General features: G+C 28.2%; 1 protein-coding gene across 1 annotated transcript in view; it reads right to left on the reverse strand.

Annotated features, from left to right (window-relative positions):
• LOC107447997 (carbonic anhydrase-related protein 10-like) overlaps positions 1-23,997 on the reverse strand; it is a 610,624-nt gene that overhangs the window by 532,467 nt on the left and 54,160 nt on the right. The window contains exon 2 of the mRNA XM_071187366.2: positions 5,727-5,774. Within this exon, the coding sequence (XP_071043467.1) occupies positions 5,727-5,774 (48 nt within the window). The remainder of the gene's footprint in view (positions 1-5,726; positions 5,775-23,997) is intronic.

Below are 23,997 nucleotides of genomic sequence, written 5' to 3' on the forward strand. Positions count from 1 at the left end.
AAAGGAATAGAAAAAGCAGCAGGTTTGCAGTAGTTTAATTATTTAATTTTATATGCTTGAAAACGTTATGTTTTTTTAAAGTTATTTTTTTTAAACTGTATTTTTTTTCTTTTTATATTATATTGAAAGTTTTAATCATATTCTTTTTAATTGTATTACATATATATTGACTATTTATGCATTAAATTTAACTATTTAAACTTTGAATTAGTATTTAAGTTCTACTATAATAAATATTACACTTTTTCTTAAATAATCGCAAACGATTATACATTTTCTAACAAGAATGATAATGAATAAATAATAATGGTAGATATTTAATACACTCTAATAAATAATTTTTATGTAAAATTATTTTATAGTTTATCATACCAAAAATTAGTTAACTCTTAACGTGGGACTTAAAAGAGGGGCACAAGAGACAAAAAATTTTATAAATTAGAACTGTAAATTTGAAAAATTGCGCAATAAAGGTTTTACTGTTTAGCAGATTTCATTACTATTAGTCCTCATGCATAATCGATCAAAAAATATAGATTTTTTTTTAATCAAAATGTAATCTGAAACTTAGCTTTTGTTTCTTCCTTCTAAACCTTAGACGATTGTTGTAGTTCATTCACGTCGCACCAAAGCTGCACAATGGGCTTTTGGCGACGGTCTGGGAAGCATCCCTGAGGATGATCCGAAGACATGCTATCACAATTTTGATCCTCTGCAGAGGGGATGGCACCCCTGCTTCGGTAGCCCAACGACCTGCACGCGAAGTCGAGCACTTTACGGTAGCACAGTTTAACGAGGACCAATACAAACCTTAAACGAAAGTGGAAGTTTAAGAGATATTTTTTCTGCTTCTTTTTTTTCTAACTTTAAAAGTATATAACTCAACAGTTTATCTGAAAAAGCTGAAAAATTATACGCATTCACAAATTTTTTATTACTAATCTTCATAAATTAAAATAAATAAAAATAAGCTTTTATATAAATTTAAAAAAATAACAACTTAATGTAACCCTAAAACTATGAACAAAAATGTAATCCTTTATATCCAATTTTTTAAAGCAGTATAAAGTTTTCAAGAGATTGTTAGCTATTGATAATTTTATTCAATACACTTTTAATCTGAATAAACTAAATTAACCTAAAAATGAATTAAATTCACATAAAAAATCTGAATTTGAATAATAATTTCAGTTTTAATAATAATGATTTAATAATAATGATAACTTTGATCTAGTATAACTTAGTTTTGATAATAATTTTGCTTTTTATTAAATTGAAAATGATACGTCGGAAAATTAACAATATAGTTTAATTTGAAACAAAAAGATAATAACTAACTAAAAGTTACATATTTATCGTTTCATTTATATATTTCAGTATATTTTTTTAAAACCAAATATATGCTATAAATATCATTGCATCGCTATATTTAATCACTAAAAACAACCAAAGCCTGTTATTTTATGCAGTTTTTAGGTATTATATTTGTAATTAAAAAAACATAAAAATAGTGGCAGTCAAAGTTTCAACAATTGGTCATTAAAACACTCAAAAAAGCATGCATAGCTACATGCTTTTTTAAATGGAGTAAACATTAAACAAATCAAATGTTTGCACTATTTAAGAGAATAATAAAAAAAATTTTTAGTATTTATTAGATATTTTTGTTTCGCATTCTGTATCCTTTTTACCAAACGGAGAATTTCAATTAAACAAGAGTACTTGAGAACTAATTTTTTATCGTTAAAACATCAAAATTATTGCAACTAATTTTGCATTATTATTGCCAAATTTCTCATTGAAAAATGTCCAAAAAAAGGACAATCGTTTCTTTGCTAGGAATAAATATATTAAAATTAATTTACATTTAATTAAAATACTATTTCAATACTTTTACCTTATTATTAAGAATATTTTCAAAGTTCTCATTAAAACTAAATACCTACTTTTTACGAAATTTAATTTAATTTCCAAACTCTGTTAAAATCACAAATGACCGAATAAGAAACATCATCAATAAATTTTGAAATGTAATAAAATGCCGAAATAAGAAAAACTGTGGACCATCGCCACCGGTGCTTTTGAAAAATCCAGATAGAGCCAAATGACCGTGGAAGCTATAAGGAATGCACATTTGACTCAAATTTCGCCGTAAACCGTTTTTTTTTTCTTCTTTTTTTTTCACTTTCATTTTTACCTAGTATTTTTATTTTGGTAAGAAAAATCAATAAAAATAAATCATTGGACGAATTGAAAAGTTGGGCAATGTACCATGAGAAAAGAGAACATTAAAATGAAATTTATCGAATTTGACTCTTTCCCCCCTATTTGATACTTCAGAAGATTCGGATGCGACCATCTTGGATTCAACGCGCTATAAAAATGATAAACTTTTTAATAAAAACGTTAAAACTTGGCAGATGCATCAAAATGAACTTGTTTTCATTTTTCAAATGCATCCTTGTAGTAAGAAATCTATCAATAAAACTCTTGATCGACTAAATTCATCGTTTACCCGTTCGCCCAAATTGTGAATCGAAATTTTTCTTTTGCAGCGATATCGAAATTGTGATAAAATATGATCGTTGCTCGATTTCAGAGTAGAGTTTCTTTCACTGACTTTTTCGTGGCATAATCAAACACTCAGGAATACATCTAAATATTTAAAACAGCAATACCATTTTTAAGGAACTCTAAATTAAATTATTAAACATGCGCAAAATAAAATCGAAAATGATCTTTTTTAAAGAATGCTTCAAATTCCTGTTGAATTAGCCATTTCAATTTACTTATTTGCTGAAATTAATAAATTGGTGTGACTGGAAATTATACAACAATCAAAAATTTAAAATGACTTATTTTCAGAAATACAGCAGTGATTGCATTTCATTCGTAAAATAAGCATAGTATAAGAAAAATTGCTTTAACCTTTTGATGCAGAATTTTTACTGAACATATTTTTCATAGTTAATTCAGTATACAATATTGATTTAGGTCAACATAATTGAACAATATTGTATTTAGTATTTTAATAATTTATGGTTAAGAAATATAGCATTAAACATTTTTTGCGTTAAAGGTAAATTCTTCCAAGCAATTTTTTTTTAAAATTTCCTCTTATTTGTTGTTAATTAGATCTAAGAGAAACAGTTATTCATAAATGAAATTTATTTAGTTTAAAAAATAAATTATTGATACATTTTTTAATATGAATGAACTATAAAATATATAATTTTTCAAACTATTTTTTCTTCGGATTTTATATTTTAGTACAAACATAATTCTGATAATCTAACAGATTTTTTTAGTAACTATCAGACAGTTTTTTATAATTAAACAATACCAATATAAATATATATACGCAATTAAAATGCTTTTGAGTAACGAATCTACTATTTTAATTTAAGTTAAATAAATAAATAAAAGCATTTCCTTATAGTTATATTATTGTTTTAAATCATTGTTACAGTAATAAATCTTCGCAATATTTGTAATTCTTATAAAACTATTTGTTTAAATCATTATATACCATCAACTATTACAAATGCAAAATTACGAGAAAATAATAAAACAATATCTGGCAATTCATTTAAATCTGGTGTACATAATTAAATAAAATTTCCCATTAGTTTTAAATGATATTTCTACAATACCTTTAAAAAATGTAAGGTTATATTATACGGTTTATTTTCGTTCTCATCCACCTTTAATTAGAAGATAAAAACCTTTAAACTCCGCATTTAATGGCTTAGAATAACAGAAGCCACTTAGCTTTTTTTTCTGTTTATCTTTTTACCACACTGACAAACAGCATTCCATTAAAATTCTGTCGGTGTTTCATAACATATTGACAGCAGAAAAAGCTTTACATTAATTTGAAAAGAGCTTAGAACTTCTATGCTTTCTTATTTCTTAAACACAAAACATTCTTTCAGCTTTTCAGGCAAGATAAAATTTCTAGATTTTTTTTCTTCACTGATGTCATTGGTAGCTTTTTTTATAAATATAAAAATGTGTTTTCTTATCTAAGTAAATTAAGTTGTAATATGGAATTCCCTTATATTCTTTTAAACATGCTAGAAGAAGGTTTTAGATTTTAAGTAAACGTCACACTCACCAGAGGGCGTCCATTAAAGGAGATCGATTAATGGCGAATTAGGCAGAGTGTTGTATCCGCGGGATTGATTTAAATCTCATATAAAGTGTTGTGTTTAATTAACTAGAGTTCTGGTTTGCTTGCTTTTAATTCTTTTCAACAGGATTAAAAAAAAAAGATTGATGAGCTTAAGATATGAGATCGCATTTTCAGTAATGTAACTTCAACCTATGTTAAAGAAATTACAGTTTTTTGAAAAAAGTAATTTTCCCTATTCAGTTTAATTTTTTTTAATCCATAAAATGCTGAAATCAATTTATCAAAACAATGCAACTCATTGAACTAGAAAAATGTATGTAATAATTATTTATGCATTGGGAGCATTATAACTAGTATAATTTATTAATTTTATAAATTGAAGTTTCTTGTTTGAAAAGGTTCTATATTTTCTTTTTAGTACCTATATATTAATAATTTAAAATCTTCAGCTTGAAGATAAAGGTCAGGGATAGAGCTGTCTGGAGAAGCATTGCATGGCAGGCTAAGGCCCACTCTGGACTGTACTACCAATAAAGAAGAAGATGTATACCTACACACAGCTTCTAAAGCTCCTATAATTTCTGCTAATATTAATTAAACAAATATTGAAATATCCTGCCACTTCATTGACATATTTATTTATTAAGTTAGGAAATTTAAAAAAAAAACAATATCAGCTCATTTTGTCTTTACATTGGTACCAGTATACTGATTTATATTATTTTGGGACAACTTGTTTTATGTTTAAGTCTTAGGTATAGCAATTTTGCCATTTTTCTGTAGTTAAATATATATTTTGTTTATTAAAGCATCTACAAGTGAACAATTCTAACGCAAAAGTATTAGTGATATTTTTGTGAGGAATAGCAATATTAAAACTACTATATAAAGTGCATTCTTTTCAAAATTTTTAACATGAAATTGATTTATGTTTTCAAAATCATCACATTAATGTTCAACGCTAATTAATTGAGATACTTTAATTGGATGACTCGTAAGGCATAACGTGAAACGCAGTGCATGAAAAAAGTCAATAATTGTGACAAAAATTATTAGGACCACCTGGCTTTTATGTTGCTAATTGTATGTACAAGAATTTCACTTAATGCATTTCTCCATTTAAAATGTTACGTTTGAAGCTATATGTGAATAAAATAAAATTTTATATACAAAAGTCTTCAACAATTAAATTCAACAATTAAACAATTCGTCTCCAGCAATTAAACAATTAAACAACTACATGGCTACATGTAGTTGCTTAAAAGAAAAATCAATATATTGCGAAATTTTAAAATATATTTTTGTTAGAAGCTCAAAAATAATAAATTTAAAGCTAATTTTTATATTTATTAAAAGGACATTTAAAGCATTTTTTTCCTGTGATCTTCAATTATTCGACATTCACATTATCAAATTGTTCAGAAATGTGTTTCAAGAACAATGTGCTTCCATCTAGAGGATATTTCAAAAACTAATTAGATACCTATCTAGAAAAATCATTAAGGAACAGTTAGATGCAAAAGTATTTCTTTTAGAAAGATGAAAATAAGATTTATTTTTCCATTATTAAGTGCAAAAGAAAATTACTTACCCGATATACCATCATATGTCCACCATTCTTCCCAATTTCCGATTGCACCTAAAATTAAGTAAACAGATAAGTTTCTACCAATCTTTATTTGAATATATTGGTATATGAAAGGCAAAGAGACGTCTACATTTATACTAAGTGATATATATTTACATTATCCAATGTTTACTTAACCAATTATTTGAAATAAAATTGAATTTCCATAAAATGAAACGCTTATATCCTTTAATATGCCTCAGCTAAGCCGAAGCTCTAATATATCACCTACCCAGTATAATACGCCAGGAAATTTTCTGCAATATTATTCTAAATTGAAATGCAAATATATGATTGAATACTAAAAGGTATACATATTGAACAGCTTGAGCTTTAAAACATCTTATAAATTAGTATTGGGTTTTAAAGTAACATAGGATATTTCATTAAAATATTCCTTAATACTTAACCATTATTCATTTCTAGTTTTATTTAAACTTGGACGTAATCGAACTGAATTACCCAAGCAATAACAATATTTCATGCACCACAAACTCTAATACATTTTATAAATTATCATTTACAGTATTGATTATCATTTTGCAATTGTCTTTAGTTCAGGGTTCACAATTTATTTCTCTGTACTTTTGATATTTAAGAATATGTACGATGCAATTATGGAAAAGTGAGGGAAGCTGAAATGGTTCATACAATTAGTTTTAAATCCTAGATTGAAAAGAAATGTTTTTTTAAGTTTCTTTTTAAATAAAACATTTAAAATTTAACATTTTGTGAAAGGTATCTGAATTTATATTAAATGGTGACAGAGAGAAAAAATTAGTCAGTAGTTATTACAAATGTATATATTAATTTATCTATTCAATATATTATATTTATATATTCAATCTTTGAAGCAAGAGTATTTATTATTAAACTAGACTTTGTAGTAAATATAAACTTGCATTTCATTACGAAAGAAAAATAGTAAAAAAAAGTAACAGTCTAATACTGTCATATCTATCAGTAGTCAATAGGCTTCAAACTTCACAAATATATATACATATATATATGTACAACAAAATAAATAAATACAAAAAAACACGAAGAAAATTAAGAAAAACAATAAGTTTCATTTATTGAACATTAAAGTTTAATTTATTGAAGTATTTATTTACACATAAGTTTCATTTATTGAACATTTCATTTATTTCATTAAACAGAACTCATTAGACAAGTTCAAAATGAAGATAAAACAAAGGAAAATTATAGATATTTTTAAAGAATTTTTTTAAAGAACCCGGAAAATAATTCCGGATTTTTAAAAAAATTTTTAACCTTTTTTTTTGTCCCAGCTGTTTGCTATTTTATTATTGTTATTTTTCTTCCCCCCTCCCTTTTTTTATATGTCTGTAATTTTCCTTTGTTTTATCATATATAAATATATATATATTTATATTTATTTACATATATAATATAAATTTTTTTTGGAATCAGTGATTACGACTGAAAAAAGAGATAAGTGATGATCATTGATAAACAATATTATTAAAAATTAATCTGATAAGCAGAACATATTTTCCTATTTTAATTCCAATGATATTAGCCGACAAAAAAGTAGAAAAAAACAATTATTGAAAGTTTGTGAATTGCTTAAAAAAATTCGGAAATAACCTTTAACTTTACGTGTTAAATGATAATCTCAAGACCATTACAGGAATTCGTTCAATAATGTTTTAAGTCTAAAAATATGGAAGTAAATAACTTCTTACTGTTATCTGAGATAAAATTCTGAATCCATTAATAGTGGTCAAATGTTTCAAAACAATTACATGGATAGTTTTATGAATGACACATTGTTCGCTATCATTACTATTTTAGAGTTTAATGAACCAGAAAACTTTATTTTCTTATTCCATATTTTACTTGATGTTGCCTGTTATCACCATATATATCATTGTTTAAAACACACAATTCTTTATTCAAATGAAAACATATCTTTTTATCAATAATTTATTCAACGCCCATTTAAACAAAACATCACCTATTAATAATAAGAACAGTAAAACACAAATTATTTATTATATCTTAATGTTTCTTATCTTGTCCACTGTCAACGTAATTAATTTCTCAACACACAACCTTACTAATATACAAGTAGAATATGCGTGTATTTTGAGGATAAAGAGCCTGTTCCATTAATCAAAACACGTTTTGGAATCCATATACCGAAGACGATATTCTGTATGGTAATATAGTGCATAAACACTTCCCTTTCAAAAGTGTTTCGATTATTAAACCACATGTAAACTCGCAACTCTCTTTAGAGAGACATTAATATTATATCTAGTCAAGCTCTTCCATGTTGTTATACAATAACCTCAGCGTTTGTTTAAACAGCTGCATACTCTAACCGTCAATGAAGTATAGGATAGGCAAAGCAATTGTGGGAGGGACAATATATGCCATCATGTGAATAGTAGCTTCTATTTATGGAGTTAGCAGTTAATTTCTCGACAAGCTTTATTAAAAGCCATCCCTTCAATAAGACACCGATGAACATAATAGAATAGTAGGATAGTGATTGAATATTTTAAAATATAAGTGAAAAAGTATAATGAAGGATTAGGTTGTCATCGAAGTGGGAGGCAGCTCACACGTTGCAGCTAATTACAAGATTACTCGTAAAGCTCAAACAAAACTCTTGATGAAAGAAGGCATTTATATGAAAAGAAGCTGTAGATATTCCACGAATAATGTTTAAATTAGCGGAAAAGTTTGAATTTTAAATTACTGATTAGATGATTATAATTAATATGCTTGTAAAACTGCAGTTTTAAATACAAATGCTTTATTCGTTGTGGAGTTACAAGGTAATGGAAAAGTTTAAATTAAAAAAATGGAAATGAGAAATATCATAGTAATTGAAATTGATTATTCTTGATGTCTTAACAAACATTTAAATCAAATCAACAATTGTATACATATTTAGCAATAGAAATGGGTAGTGATGGTTTCTAAAAAATACAATTACTACATTTGAGAAACAATGAAGCCAATTGATTGCTTAAAGAATAATCAGCATGCGTCTAAACTTCCCTTTGAGCTATGTTTGGTCAAATTTAACTGCTTTCTCTTAATTCTGGTTATATTCAACAGTTATGATAAGTTGTTTAAGTTTATAAGTTTCAAAAGAAATGGACCATTTTATGAAGTGAGTTTAAGAATATATATAACTCTATTACTTATTTAAAGTATAGCTATATTCAGGTTTCAGGGTTTCTTTGGATAAATTAGGTCAAAAGTAATTACTTTCTTCTAAATCTGTTAAAAATTCAACTGCTTTGTTTCTGCATTAATCAAATTTAAATTGATAAGCTTACAAAAATTGGTAAACTTTATCTGAGAATCTTATAATTCAAAAAATACGAAAAATATTCTATATGATGGCACTCAAATTGGCTAGACCTTTCGATACTAAATTAATCCATAGAATGATAATTCAATATGAATGCCTTTTTTACACCATTTTAGGTTATTTTAGCATAATTAAGCATCTTATCACCGCAAGTTACTGATTACGCATGTAAAATGATGTTAATTAATATGCTTGTCAAAATACAGTTTGAAATGCAAAATTCTTTATTAGTTGTGTAGTTACATGGTAATGGGAAAAAGTTTAGATCAAAAGTGGTTGAAAAATAAAGGAAATTATAAATCTCATGATAAAGGAAAATTTTGATTATTTTTGATTTCTTCATAAATATTTAAATCAAATAAACAATTGTACATGTATTGTGACACAGAAATAAGTAGTGATGATTTATAAGAAATGCAATCACTTTATTTCAGAAAATATCAAGCCAATTTTGTACTTAAAGAATAATCTGTCTATATCTAAATGTTTTCTCCAGCATGGGCATGTTGTGGTATATATGGTAAAATCTAACTGTTAACTGGTTATTTTTAATAGTTATGATTCAAATTGTATGAGTTGATAAGTCTTAAAAAATTAACAAGATTATGTTGTGAGTTTTAAAATTTATTTAAAACATAAATCTTTCTAGGTTTCGATTTTTTTCGGCAGTGGTTTGCTTTGATATAGTAGGCCAAATGTAATTGCTATCTTCTAAATCTGTTAAAGTTCAACTACGTTAATTTAAAACAAACTGAAATTAATAACTTTATAGAAACACAGCAACTTTAATAATTTAGCGAACTTTTAATAACAGTGAACGATAATAATTGAAAAATACAAAATTTATTTTACATGAAGCCAGACCTTTTATTACTAAATTAACTCACATGAATTCAACATGAACGCTTTTTTTCACCATTTAAGGAAAGTTTAGAAAATAGAAGCATCTCATCAGCGATAAAAGGGTTTTCCAAAATCGAAGTTGAAAACCCCAAGCACACATTAATGAGTATTGTACCATGCTCAAAACAATGCATACTCATTAATAAGTATTGTAACATGCTCAAAACAATGTATATTCATTTTTATGACTATGTCCTTTCTCGCTTAAACAACATTTTACTCAAAATAAGTGCATGACGTATAATTTTTGTTACTATGCATTTCGCTCAAAAATGAGTACATGCTGTTCTAATGATATCACTTTGCTCAACAATGAGTATTTTTGTAGTCAAATAAGACTACATTAGTTTCGGAACTATTTCGGCACATTTCTCACTATTATGTCATTAATAAATGTATTTTCAGACATACAAATATATAAATGATTTTTGTTTGATTTCTAATATTATTTTTAACATTATGAAAATGGACTAAAACATAATTAAGTTTTTCAACAATTATTTAAATCACTATCTGTATGCAAATAAAAATGCTTTAGTAAACAAATTATGTTATTTCCGTGAAAAAGCCCCAGGCTTTTAATGTTTTCTGCTTAATTCTTTCCCATTTATTTGAATGTAAAAATTTTGTATACAAATACAAAGTATACAAATAAAATATAAAAATTTTCATACCATTAAATCAACAGAATATAGCACGCATTTTTCCCGGAATTACATTTATTTACTTAGTTCCATTGGATAAACTAGCATTTGAAAGTTTTTATAAATAAATAATAAATAGCAAACTATTTCGCTTTGTGCATATTTCGTTTTTAACTACTAAATACACACAAAAAAGTTATTTACTAGAAAAATATGCAAAAAGAAAAACGAACATAGTTAACGTTAGGCATTATTTGAGAAACGAGAATCTTTTTCTTCGTGTGTATCTAGGTGGATTCTTAAAGGTTTTAACCCCGCCATCTTTTCAACAGAATTGCTTTTCCAATACGGCCAAAGTTAAAGCACTTCTGTATTGAATCGGAAGATTGTGAATGGCTTCAATACAGTGGAACAAACGCAGCTGCATGAACAGCATGGCTACATGTAGTGCATTGAATGCTTTGAAACCTGTTTCAAAAAGATTCTTTGCTGCGTTTCTCAGTTACACTTTATGACAAAAAATAACTTTTTTCCTACAACACGAAAAGAGAAAATAGTCTCAAATTATCCGTTAATAAAGATGTGTTGTCAAAAATATGTTCGTGAAATGATGAATAACATGTTGTGCTTTCTTTGTTGCGAACAAAGGAAAGTCGTAATTGCCTGACTCAAAAATATCTTGAAATAAATTATCTTTTTAAGTTTTGTGCACGCTTTATTTGATTTTTCTTCTTCACCAATTGTTAAGAATATTTGCGATAAGTAATGTTTTGGATCGTGTTTATATTTTTTTTTCTTTTAAATATATTGAACATTGTGTTTTACCTATTCATTAAGACTCTTAAAAGATAAGTTTCAATATGTAGTGAAAGAGCTTGAATAGTCACGTGCCAAGTTTACTTTTTCTCGCAATTTTTGTTACAAAAGATATATTTTCTGTATGTTATAGCCAACATTTTACTGAATCTTTTTTTATTGCTGAATAATGGAATTTATCTTTTCAGTTCAATTAATATTTGGCATGCAAACATTGAGATACATCTTATATTTCTCTATTTTTAAAAACATTATGGGGAAATAAAGAACGAGTCTCAATACGTTGTTTAAAACAAATTTTTGAAAGAAATATTTTTATTCGTAGCCTTGGAAATATTTTTCAATAAATCAAAACAATAGCAGTACAATTTTGATTTCTATGAAATGTAATTGCACTTTTCTATGGATGTAAACATTTGTACATAGTTTGGAATTATGGAAAATGTTTAACGTCTTACGTGACTGCTTTAATACAGACAGAAAAAATGTTTTAAACAACATTTCATAACATTTTGTATAAAACTATTACAAATACTATTCTTTTAAAGTACAGTGCGCTAGAAAACGGAGCATCCTGATTTACTTTTGATCTAGTTTTCGGATCTTCTCGCTCTAGGAATCAATCTTAATGGGTTGAGAGGGTGACATCAAATATGATAATTAATTTGTATTAATTTACTTTGTCACTTTTACTTGTTTTTTATTTATTAATTTATTTTTGTGTGTTTATTGAAAGCTCATGCCTTCATGCACATTAAAAGCAATTTAATAGATTCATTGCAAAAATATTTCATTTAAAAAATCATTAAGGAATTTGTTCACACTAATTCCTTTAAACAATTGTTATTTGTCAATTTTATGCAATTACTCGCGTAATAACAATAGTTCGGTACTTAAAAATTTTTTGAAGCAATCTTATAGCTGGGAATGCATTTGTGGCAGTTTTATATTTTAATTATAAATGCATTTTTAAACACCGAATTGCAGTTACCGAGCAAAAAAGTAAATAAAATTGGCAAAATAATAATTGTTTGAAAGAATTTGAGCGAATCAACTACTAAAATTGTGCTTATTTTTTTAAACGAAACATTTGAAGCTATTGAAGCTATTAAATTAATTTTATTGTGAATAAAAATATGTGTTATCACACACAATAAACAAACACACAGAATATAAATAAATTACTTTCTTTGAAAAGTAAATAAAAAAAGTGACTATACATGCGCTGTAGAATTTTTTTTTTATCTCAACGCAAAAAATGGAGGCAACTACTTTTTTACAGTGTAAATATACAACCTAAATAAAGGATTCTTACTTTATATTGCATAGTAAAATTAACTTAATGGACTCTTAAGTGCATCCTAGTTTACTACAATTATAAATTTTTGAAAAGCAAAATTCTTGGTGACTACTATATCCCCAAGCTGAGTAAAAGAAAATTCGTGGTGTTTCTTTACACCAAGAACTACCCTTGGTTCTTGGTGCAGTAAAACACCTAGATCCGTGAGTTATGTATGGCGTTCCCCTACACTATTTTGGTGTTAAATATTTGCCCCGATTTTTTGTGCTGGGATAACACAAATTTTTTCACAATGTAGTTTCAAAATTAGTTGACTTTATCTGATACGAGAATGACAGTTTAAGTGTTAAAAAAAACTGAATGATTTTAGCGGTAGTCCTCCTCCACTAATTAATTTCTCTACCTATAACGTACTTTAGGTTTCCGTAATTTCCCAACTTTATTGTTGTTGCCCTCAGACACATAAGGTTGAAAACCAGTAAATTGAAACTGCGGCGTAAATTAAAACTTAATTTTTCTTGGCGAAAGAGAAACACAAATCTTAACTAAAATTCAAAGAGCCATTTTTTAAAAAATATTCAGTGCAACAATTAAAAAAGCTAAATATGAATAAATGGTAGAACCGTGGTAGCATTAGCCATCCAATTATGTAAACCGGGTTTGAATTCCAGCGATTGCTGATCGATACGAATTTGGCCACGGGCTCGCACCGACTACAGTACTGACTTAAAATATACTGAGTAGTAGACGGATCTTAGGTTAGAGTCCCCTTGCCATCAGGGTAATCAGGGGTGGTTTTAGTGGTTTTCCTCAAAATGTAACGCAAACGCGGGTTAGTTAAATGCAGATCAAAAAGTCCTCCACGAAGGCAAATTTCTCCAAAACTTAGATGCAGGAGTTCCCTTAGCTTCTGGATTGGGATGAAAATTACGAGGCAATGGAGTTGAGCATTAGTAGTTGGACACCCAAAATTTGGTCGGCTGTTCAACGACGTTTATAAAATATGAATAAATGGATAAAAGAATAAAAGCTCCAAGTAAGATCTATCTACAGTATATCTCAAAAGTATTTGTTTCAGATTTATATACTCTTTCTAAGTGTTTAGCATCAGATAAGAATACAAAAAGAAACTCCACGTCCCATTCTTATCTAATAATGACAAGTTAAGGAAAGGAATGTTTGCAACAGAAGGAATCTCTAGTTGTCTTCCGGACTTACAGAAACAAGACACAAAGGGAAAAGCGTTTCAATTACTGAAAGGCTCTACAATCGTATCGTAGCTACCATTTAGTTCAAAAATGTTACTCCATTTAGTCTTTCGGTATTTGAAATTACTCGTAAGAATCCCATACTTTTATCGAATCTCTGACAGCTATATTCCCTTTAGTTCAACTATTTAATGAAGCTGTTAGAACTGTTAGCTGTTAGAAACACCACTTTAAAGTTTGGGACTTTGGTTTGGTTTTCTTTGTTCTTCTCAATTGACCACGTTTAATTGCTATCTGTACTAGCAGGCAAAAGTTTATGATACTTTCTGAAAAAAATCTGGGGAAAATAGATATTAAAATTAAATAAACCGTCAATTATTAATACAAAGCACAAATTGAAAAGAAATATATAAATATTTGTTGGGGTAAGGATTAGATTTTCATATGCTGAGGCACAATCTTTAAAGTTGGAAGCTTAATTTCTTTGTGCAGATGATAATCACAAAATTGTACTTTCTCTAAATAAACATATATTTTTCCTGACAAATCTTTAAAATAAGGGGGAAGTGGAGTGGAGGTACAGTGTAAAAAATAACTGTTTTATAAACTGCGTAATAAATAAAGTTTATAACTGTTTACTAATAGTAGAACTGTAAGTTCCACTAATAAGAAATTAACAAAAATAAATTAATAATATAATAATGATAAATTAATACCAAATATTATTAAATTCTACTAACAATTCTACTATTAAGGGTAAAACAGTATAATATATTCTACAGAAAATAGAAACTTATTAAAGCAAATTCTGATTTTTTTCTGCTTTATATCGGTACACGCGAGCTGCAAAAAATTCCCTTTTCTTACAGACTTTTTGACGGTCTTAAGCGGAGACAGAGCACTAGCTTCCAAATGAGTTGACCTGGGTTCGAGACCCGGCGTTGATTCGTCATGCGAATTCTACTCTCGGCTTGGATCGACCACAATGCTGATATAGTTAAGAAATTTTGCCTCCGTAGAAAATTTTTCGAAGGAACTAACCCATATTTAGCTTACATGGAGAGGAAAATCACGAAAACTCCAGCGGTTAGCCAGACGGCAAGGGGACTCTAACCCATAATCCGTCTGCCACTGAGGATATTTTATGTCAACATGGCTGTCGGTGCGAGCTGGATGCTGTAATCGCATTAACTATTCCTGGGATTTGTCCCCGGGGTATTTCATAGGGAGACGAGTGCTCTATCCCCTGAGCGGCCACAGCTCGTATTTTCATTCTTGTAGTTTCTTCTAAGAAAATATTAAATTATGACGTAGTGTTAGTTTCTGGCTCACAAAAAGAATTGAAATTCTTAATCGAAATCGCCCCACAAAAAATTTATATATCGGAAGAGTAAATAAATAAAGTAAAGAAAATTAAACTAAAATCTAAAAAAAAAATTTCTAGAATATTCTTTTAAGTTTTCCTCAGAAACAAATATAATTCTACTTAAACTCAACTTATTAATTGAAATGCAATACAAAAATATAAATAAAACGCATACTTAAAAATTTTCTTAAATCAATTACATAATTAATCGAGGTTATTAGCTCTTAACCAAACATATTTTAAATAGTTAAACATCAAACAAACTATTATTTTATAATCGTTTGTACAAATTAGAGCAACTTCTAGTTCATTAATTCTACAAAAAATGCATTCTGCAGCAAATACATTTTACGCGGAATTGATTCTAAAAGTAAAACAATTCTTGACATGATGCTCTAAATACCAACGAAAAAGAAAAGTTAGGAAAGTTGGTAAAATATCCGTTCGGATTGCTCAATGTCACTTGTTAAACAAGCCGAGCAAGCAAAACAAAAAAAGATTAAAAGACGCGGGAGAAAAATTGTTATTTTCTTTGCAAGAACAAAAGTAGTTTGCTGATGCACAGGAACACGATGAGTGAAGCATGGCTGAAAAAGGATAGTTTCGTCCTATAAAAAAAGGGGAAAAAAGGCCTTATTGGGTGAAATAATTCGAAAGGTCAAGAATGGGTGCTATCCCTTAGGAATGACAATAGCTGTAAGATGTTCATTCGATTTGCTAACTGGATGGCTATCGTAGATTTCATACTATTATAGGAAGAAGAAGATAGCAAATGTAGCTAAAAAAAAGGAAATTTTTATCTGTTAGTTCTAATATACAGTTTTATTCGAGCATACTTTAGAAATGACATCTAATGCACTTATGCGTTTTAATTAAAATTATTTATTTAATTAGCTAAATAACATAACTCGGGTTCCTAGAAACCAGGTAACGCATTTTTATAATTGATGTTTAGCCTCAACATAAATATATAGCATTTAGAAAAAACTTAAGAATTTAGTAAATATTGCTGATATAACTATATTATGTTATGCTATGATTATCCATTATAACAATAATCGCAACCGGCACTTTTAATCATTTTTGACTCTCAATCTTCACGCCAGTAAATTGGAGGGATGGCTGTTATGTTGCTGTGTTTAGTGGATTAGAAAGGTTAGGATATAGGTTAGATAGATTAGGACATACCGTAAACCGGGGCGAGTCTACCCATCCAGGGGCGAGTCTACCCATTTTAGTTTTATTTAATTTTCACTATTTTAAATTGCAAATAAAAAAATTTTTACCGACGGAGGACTTAGTTCAGACTCTAAGGAAGATGGCGCTGTAGTAGTTTGATCTGTTTTTATTTATTTGGTGTCTTTTTAACCGACCTGTTCAAACGTCTTTTGAGAGATTTGTATTGAAAATCAGCAAACTTTTAGTTGGTGCTCCGTAAGTATATTATTATTATTACTATATTCACTTTGGTTAAGTGATAAACTTATCTAAGACTAAGATTACATTAATTTTATATGAAAAAAAACAAAAAAAATTTTAGTTTTGCTGTTGTAAACAAAAAGCCAGAATTCGCGGGGCGAGTCTACCCATTCGTATTTAGTTTTAATAAAGCATAATAATATAATTTAGAACTTTGTTTATATTATAATGAAGTCATTTTAAATGAATTTGAGTATATTATTTGAATTCTGCATTGATAAATTTATCATTAATAAGAAAATTTATAGGTTAAATATAAATGTAAATATAAAATATGTTTATTTTACCCATTTTTTAAATTTTTATATTACAAAATTAACTTTTTTTATTTAATACAAGTTAAATAAATTATTATTTATAAATTATTATTACCTCCCAAAAGAATGGGAAAGGATTTTTCATGATACCCAATGTTTGAATTTCGATTTTGTTAATAATCTTTAATTATTATTATTTATTAATTATTTAATTGTAAATTAATATTAATTTTAATTTATTTTTATCAACAATAATCAGAAATTTTTTTTATTTTATAATGTTAATGATTGTAAAAAAAAATCTGTGATCAAAATGTGATAATCGATCAAATACTCAATTTGTGTTATTTTATGAATAAAAAAATGAAATATGTAATAAAGTTATGAATTTTACTTCATAAATATCCTATATAGTAACTAAAATAACAATTTAATAGTAAAATTTGATTATTTACAATGTTAACATTCATTTTAGTAGAATGGGTAGACTCGCCCCATACGAGAGATTTGTCAGCAGTTCTATAAAAATATACAGTAACAGCGTAACTGTTAATATTTTCTAAAATCGATTTCACAGCCTTAAAGAGGGATAAATAGCGATTCCGAAACACCTATTAAAAGCCTTTTTTCTTTAATATTTACAAAAGTTTGACCACTTAAAAGTTGACAAACTGAAAAAATGGGTAGACTCGCCCCGGTTTACGGTAGTTTAGGCTATGACTTCGTATTCATTTTTTGGGGTTATATTTTATATAATTTCTGCAACCTCAAGTAATAAGTTGATAGCGTAGGGCAGCAAATACAAACATGGTCTACAGCTTTTGCTGTTCGGCAAGACAAAAACGATTCTGAAAGACAAAAGTTTCTTTAGAAACGGCTTGAAGTTCACCAAGATTCAGATCAGTAGGTACCAGCTTATTCGTAAAATAAAGTCGTCTAGTGCTATACTGCCCTGCACTGTAAAAACATAGGATTGCACTGTAAAAGGTGCCGGATCATATTACTGTAAGAAGTACTGGCACTCAGGCTGCTTGTATTTTTTATCGTAAAAGCCATTTCAAACAAACTATGTTACGGAACAAAAAATCTGATTCACCGTAATTTTTACAGTAATAATTATTGTAAAATCACTGAATCACTCTTATTAAATAAGTATCACTGCAAGAATTACGATATAATATTTTACGGTAAAATAGACTTTACGGAAGATGCACCCAATGTGCTGGTACTTTATGCCATAATTTGATTCTGATTTTTTACAGTGTCATCACATTGCTACCATCATGCTGTTTGTAAAAAAATGTGGAGCCGAAATCTTTAATGAATCCCCCTTGACCGCAACAAGCTTTAGCGGCAGTAGTTTATTTTTCTTATCATTTAGCACAACTCACGATAATTAAGTTATTGGGGTGATTTCATAGAAAAAAGTATTCTGAAGTTGCAAAATATATAAAATGTATGAAAAACTTAGAATATGTTGTATATCACTTATGATTACTATATAAGTGCATCCCTTACTGCTAGAATACCATTGCATTTTTATGAGATAATAGACTATTTTAATCATAAAAATGCTTCAAAAATGAAAAGGCAAATTCTTTAAATAGACCCGTTGTTACGTTTTAATGATTCCGACAAAAACATTTCTATAACACATTTAGCTTGAATTCCAAGCATGCTTAGTTTTTTCGATAATAATTCAAACGAACGGTAGAAAAGGCAAATCACAATTACAAAATTTATTCAAAGTGTTTGGAAAACGGCGGCATACTTTAAGTATTGAAGTCGGTGAATTATGGATACCGAACTAAAACTCAGTAAACTCACTTCAGAAGATTAAAGCAATGAGCTTTCTCTTTTCTAACAAACCATTTTAATGGCACAAACTGGGTTTTAAAGGCACTTTAAATGAGTCTCCATTTCGCATTCAGTCATAGCAGTTACAAAAATGACAAAACCTAATTAAATTAATTGATGGCTCTCACATTACCAAAAATAAGAGTATCTAAACGTACATATAATTCATTAAAGAGCCCCAACATTTCAAAACCTTTTTCTTTTGTTTCGCCGTTCTCGTTACTTTTCCATTTATTTCAAAATGAAGAGGAAAAAATTTAGGAATAACATCACTTAGTTATGATGTTATTAAGCTTTTTGTATCAACTTATTATCCTAAATAACCATTTGTGAGTCAAACAAATATTTAATTATCTTTCTCTCTATTTAAAACAGCACCAACAATGATAATTTTTTTTATTTAATATATTTTCGCAAGTGACGAAAAGTTAAGAATTTAAATAGTTTTGAAAATAGTGTGTCGAGTGAAATTAAATATAGTAATTAATTTAACGTATAAATTTATGATGCTTCAGAAATGTTTAAATGAATTAGGCAAATAAATATCCTTCCAAATAGTTGATTTATGTTCCTTATTTTTTTTTAAACAAAAATAAATATTTATAAATATTTATCTATCTCTGAGCTATAAATTCGTCTCAAAGGAAAGCTATAATTAATAGTTCAATTAATTAGGTATTGATATTCTTCAGCTGGTTATTACTAAGAATTGAAAACATGCATATTTTGCATAAATTTTCCTTTTCTTCGGCGTTCTGTTATAGAATATTTTGTATTCCTTTTATTCTCACATCGCAAAGTAAAATGAGAAGAGAAAGTAATTCATATTTTCCCCTCGTTTTGAAAATTTGAATTGCTAATGCAGAATAAGAGATTTACCAAAAGCAGCTCACATCATTTGATTCCTTCTGATACTGCTGTAACAAATCTTTGCGTTGACATCGTGATCATTTCTAATTTTATTGCTTTGTTTATTTCTTCGTTATGCATGATTTACAAAAAAACTAAACTTGATAATGGGTTTAATATTCTTGATTAAAAATGAATTGTTTTAAGTTAAATTATGACACTCAGAAACATTTTATTTGCATTCAAAATACGCCAAATAAGAAATAAAATAACCCTAATGCACTGCAGAAACTGTAGTGTAATACCTATTCGAATTTATTTTTTAAAAACACCAAAAATTGTTAGTTATTTCAAGTTGAAACCAAATCAAGAGTTTATACACATTTTAAAGGATGTAGTTAAATCTAAAAACCAATAAATGAGAAAGTTTACTCAAAGATAAGACGCATTTGCTCCCTTCGTGAATTATTTTTACCAATTTTATCGTACCTTAGAAAATGTTTTGACGACTTCGGTAGTTTTTTTTTACATTTCAAGAAAGGTTGAAAATTGTTTTCTCCTCGAACGATTCTGAACATTCTGCAGAAACAGTAGTAAAGTCTTATACAGTAGTATATCCTTAATTTACATCCTTAATTAATATTTCCTGCTTTATAATGTATCGAAAAAATAACTTTACTGATTCGTATGTGCATCAATTTCTTACAGTGATTTTAATTTTTACACTACTTCTCACCAAGTAGTGTAAAAGAACATTGGTTCTTAGTGTAATGAAACACATGCATCTAAGAGTTACACTGTATATAAAGTGGTTGCCACCATTTTTGGTGTGGAGATAAACTAAAATTTACTGTGCATGAAGTCATTTTTTATTTACTTTTTTACAGTTATAGATATTTTTTTATATTTCTCAATTCATTTTTTGGTGTGTATATTTAATGACAACACAACTTTTCTCGCTCAATAGATTAAATTTAATTGCTTTATTGCTTAACATTTTAATACCAAGCACATGCATTCCCTCTTGTTATTTCGAAATTGTTATTTTGTTATCTTGTTATTTTGTTATTTTGCAATCCAATCCAAATCCAAAGAATTGTTATTTTTCACATTTTATGTAATTTTTTCGCGAATAAAAATTACGGCATGTGTATCTAAAAATTTGCTTGTTGTAAAAATAATTTTAATGTGCATGGAAATATGTGTTGTTAATAGGCAAACTCACAAAAATGAAATAAAAAACTGCAACAGTTAAAAATGTGAATAAAATGTGACTACGTGCACTGTAAAAAAAATTAAATTTTAATTTATCTCAACCCCAAAGTGGTTGTTGTTGTTAATTTACGTCGCACTAGAGCTGCACAATGGGTTATTGGCGACGGTCTGGGAAACATCCCGGAGGATGATCCGAAGACATGCCATCACAATTTTGATCCTCTGCGGAGGGGATAGCACCCCCGCTTGGGTAGCCCGACGACCTGCGAGCGAAGTAGAGCACTTTACGGTAGCACAGTTTAACGAGGACCAATACCGCACACCCTCGGTCCCTACGCAGACTGATCCAAGTGGTCACCCACCCGCACACTGACCGCAGCCAGTGATGCTTGACTTCGGTGATCTGCTGGCAACCGTGTCTTAACGATCAGTCCACTGCGGGACACCCCAAATTGGTCGCAACTACTATTTTTACAGCGTATGTGTGACTTTTTACTACAACCCTTTTGTGTAAAGCAGTTACCACCATTCTTAGCATTTAACAGTAACATTTTTTAAGGTGCTATATAACTAGAGTTTTAAAACATTTTACCGGTTTAATTCATGATTGTAATATCGTCTTTTTACAACTTAAATTATAGTTTTTATTATCACATATTTAGTAAAAAGTACGAATTAAAAGTAAAGTTAACCAAATAAACGGTTTTCACGCTTTGCTCTTATGTATCATGATAAAAATACCAAATTGTACCACATTTGCTAATTTTTTATCACAAATTACGAAACCATATATTATTGATAATTTTACAAATATCATAGCCAAGCTCTTCAATAAAATTATCGAACTTTTTAGTGTTCTTCCCATAGAGCCAAAAACACAGTAAATTTTGCCATATTCTGGTAGTTTTGACTTAATTTTTTTCTCTCAGTGCACTTATAAATTCGAAATCAGAAACAAAAACACAATTTCCTTCAATAAGCACATCGGATTTTGCTTTATTTATTCATTTTCAGAATTTTGACACTTATTTTTGGCAGCAATGGAGAAGCGCAGTTCCCCGAATTAATTTTATCATACTTCTCTCTGTCACTGGAACTAACTGGGTTAATCATTATATGATTGCTCCAATTTATAAGACTATTTATTCCAAAAACATTTTCAAGAAAAATATTTTAATGAATATTCATTATTTTTATGCTTTATTTTTATAACTATTGAACTGTTTTTAAATTATTACATTGTTAACAGTATTTTTACAATATTAAACAACGCAAATTTAAAAATCAATTTAGGGCAATTTTTTTACAAATTTATCAGTTAAAATTACGTAATTTAAAAAGTAAATAATTCATATTTTACAATGTTAAGTTTTTTCCGATTTTAATTTAATTAAATAATAAGATAGATAATCTAATTATTTAAAAGTTTTGTATTATATTAATTTTGATTAAATGTGTTTAATAAATTATTACGAATATACTACAAATTTCAAACATGCATTGAAATACGCAAAAAATAAAAATATCATTAAAGGTCACAATCTTTTTACTACTACTAAAAACTAAACTCAGTGGCGCTACAGCCCATAAAGGGCCAAGGCCTACTGTGCCCATCTCAGTTTTCTTAACCTTTGGCTCTGGGGTGCAGGAGCAGATGTTCTGGTTCGGTGGTCAGCCGAACGCGAAACCCCCAGTGTTTTGCTCCCAAGTATGCTTCGTACTCTTTTATCGACCCACTGAAGGGATGAAAGGCTGAGTCAACCTTGCCCGGAACGAGGATCGAACCCATGACCTGTAGCATGGGAGAGCGACGCGCTACCACTCAGCCACCGGGACTCCACAATCTTTTTAAGTAGATAATAATTTGTAAAAGATTACAGTTTGTATCTTTCTATCGTAATTTTGGGATGAAAGTTTAACTAAATAAAAAAATAATTTTTAGAGAGAGAACTTTTTGTGTCTAATTTTTTAACTTGCCTGTTCAAACTGACTAGCAAGTTTTGATAGGGTAATAAATGCCTGGAAATAAATCAGTTAAATGTGACATAGTTATTTTTATTAGTTATTTTTTTTCTGCACATTAAAGTGTTTAAAATGTAATCGAAAATTCAAAATGCAATTTAATGACTTTTAATTACATTTAACTTACATTTACAAAACACTTTATTGTGCAGAAATATTGCTTAACAAAGCTAACTACTTTACAAAAATAAAAAAATGGAGCTAATTTATGCAGAACTAACCTTGATTTGCTCTAAAATTATTTATGAGTTTGAAGGTCAAAGCCAAGAGAGAGAATAAGAATAGATTTCATTTTAAAATAATAACTTCTTCGATAAAGCGAAGAGTTGCGTAAATAAAACCAATTCATGTGTGTTTTTAAAATGAAAATATTGATTACGAAAAAAAGATAAAATGAGTTAAGTTGTTCAACATGATGTATTAGTTTTAATAACTTATTCAAAAATACATTGAGCGAAGTTTTGATTTCCCCAAAACAGAACTGTCCACTCAATGCACTCTGCCATCTTTGATATGTGATAACGGTTGGTTGAAGGTTGAGTGTTTTAGTGACGGTTCAATTGGCAAATGAACTGTCACCAACTGTGACAATCACTAATAATGGGACTCTATTGTTAAGCAGTCAGGTAAAAATTAGAATTTTAATCACTTAACGTGTTTAAATAGTTTTTTAATACGGCACAGTGAGTTATGCTATTTTATTACGATATAAATATTTTTACTGCTATAATTGATAGTGAACCGAAAAATTTATATTTTTATAATTTTTATCGTTCTTAAATATTTATGTTTATTTGAACAAAGTATGTGTTTAATTTCTTATTTTCCAAATTTAAGATTTAGTTTTAATTTTCGGTTCACTTCATACAATTGATTATAAACTATTTCTATAAAACACAGTAGTTGAAAGTAATCTAGTTTTGCACAGTTAACTCTTGAAACACTTTGAAAAATTTTCATTCCA

Source organism: Parasteatoda tepidariorum, chromosome 11 (genome assembly GCF_982258835.1).
Source record: "Parasteatoda tepidariorum strain Cologne lab strain chromosome 11, Ptep-v5.0, whole genome shotgun sequence".
NCBI classification, from domain to species: Eukaryota; Metazoa; Arthropoda; class Arachnida; order Araneae; family Theridiidae; genus Parasteatoda; species Parasteatoda tepidariorum.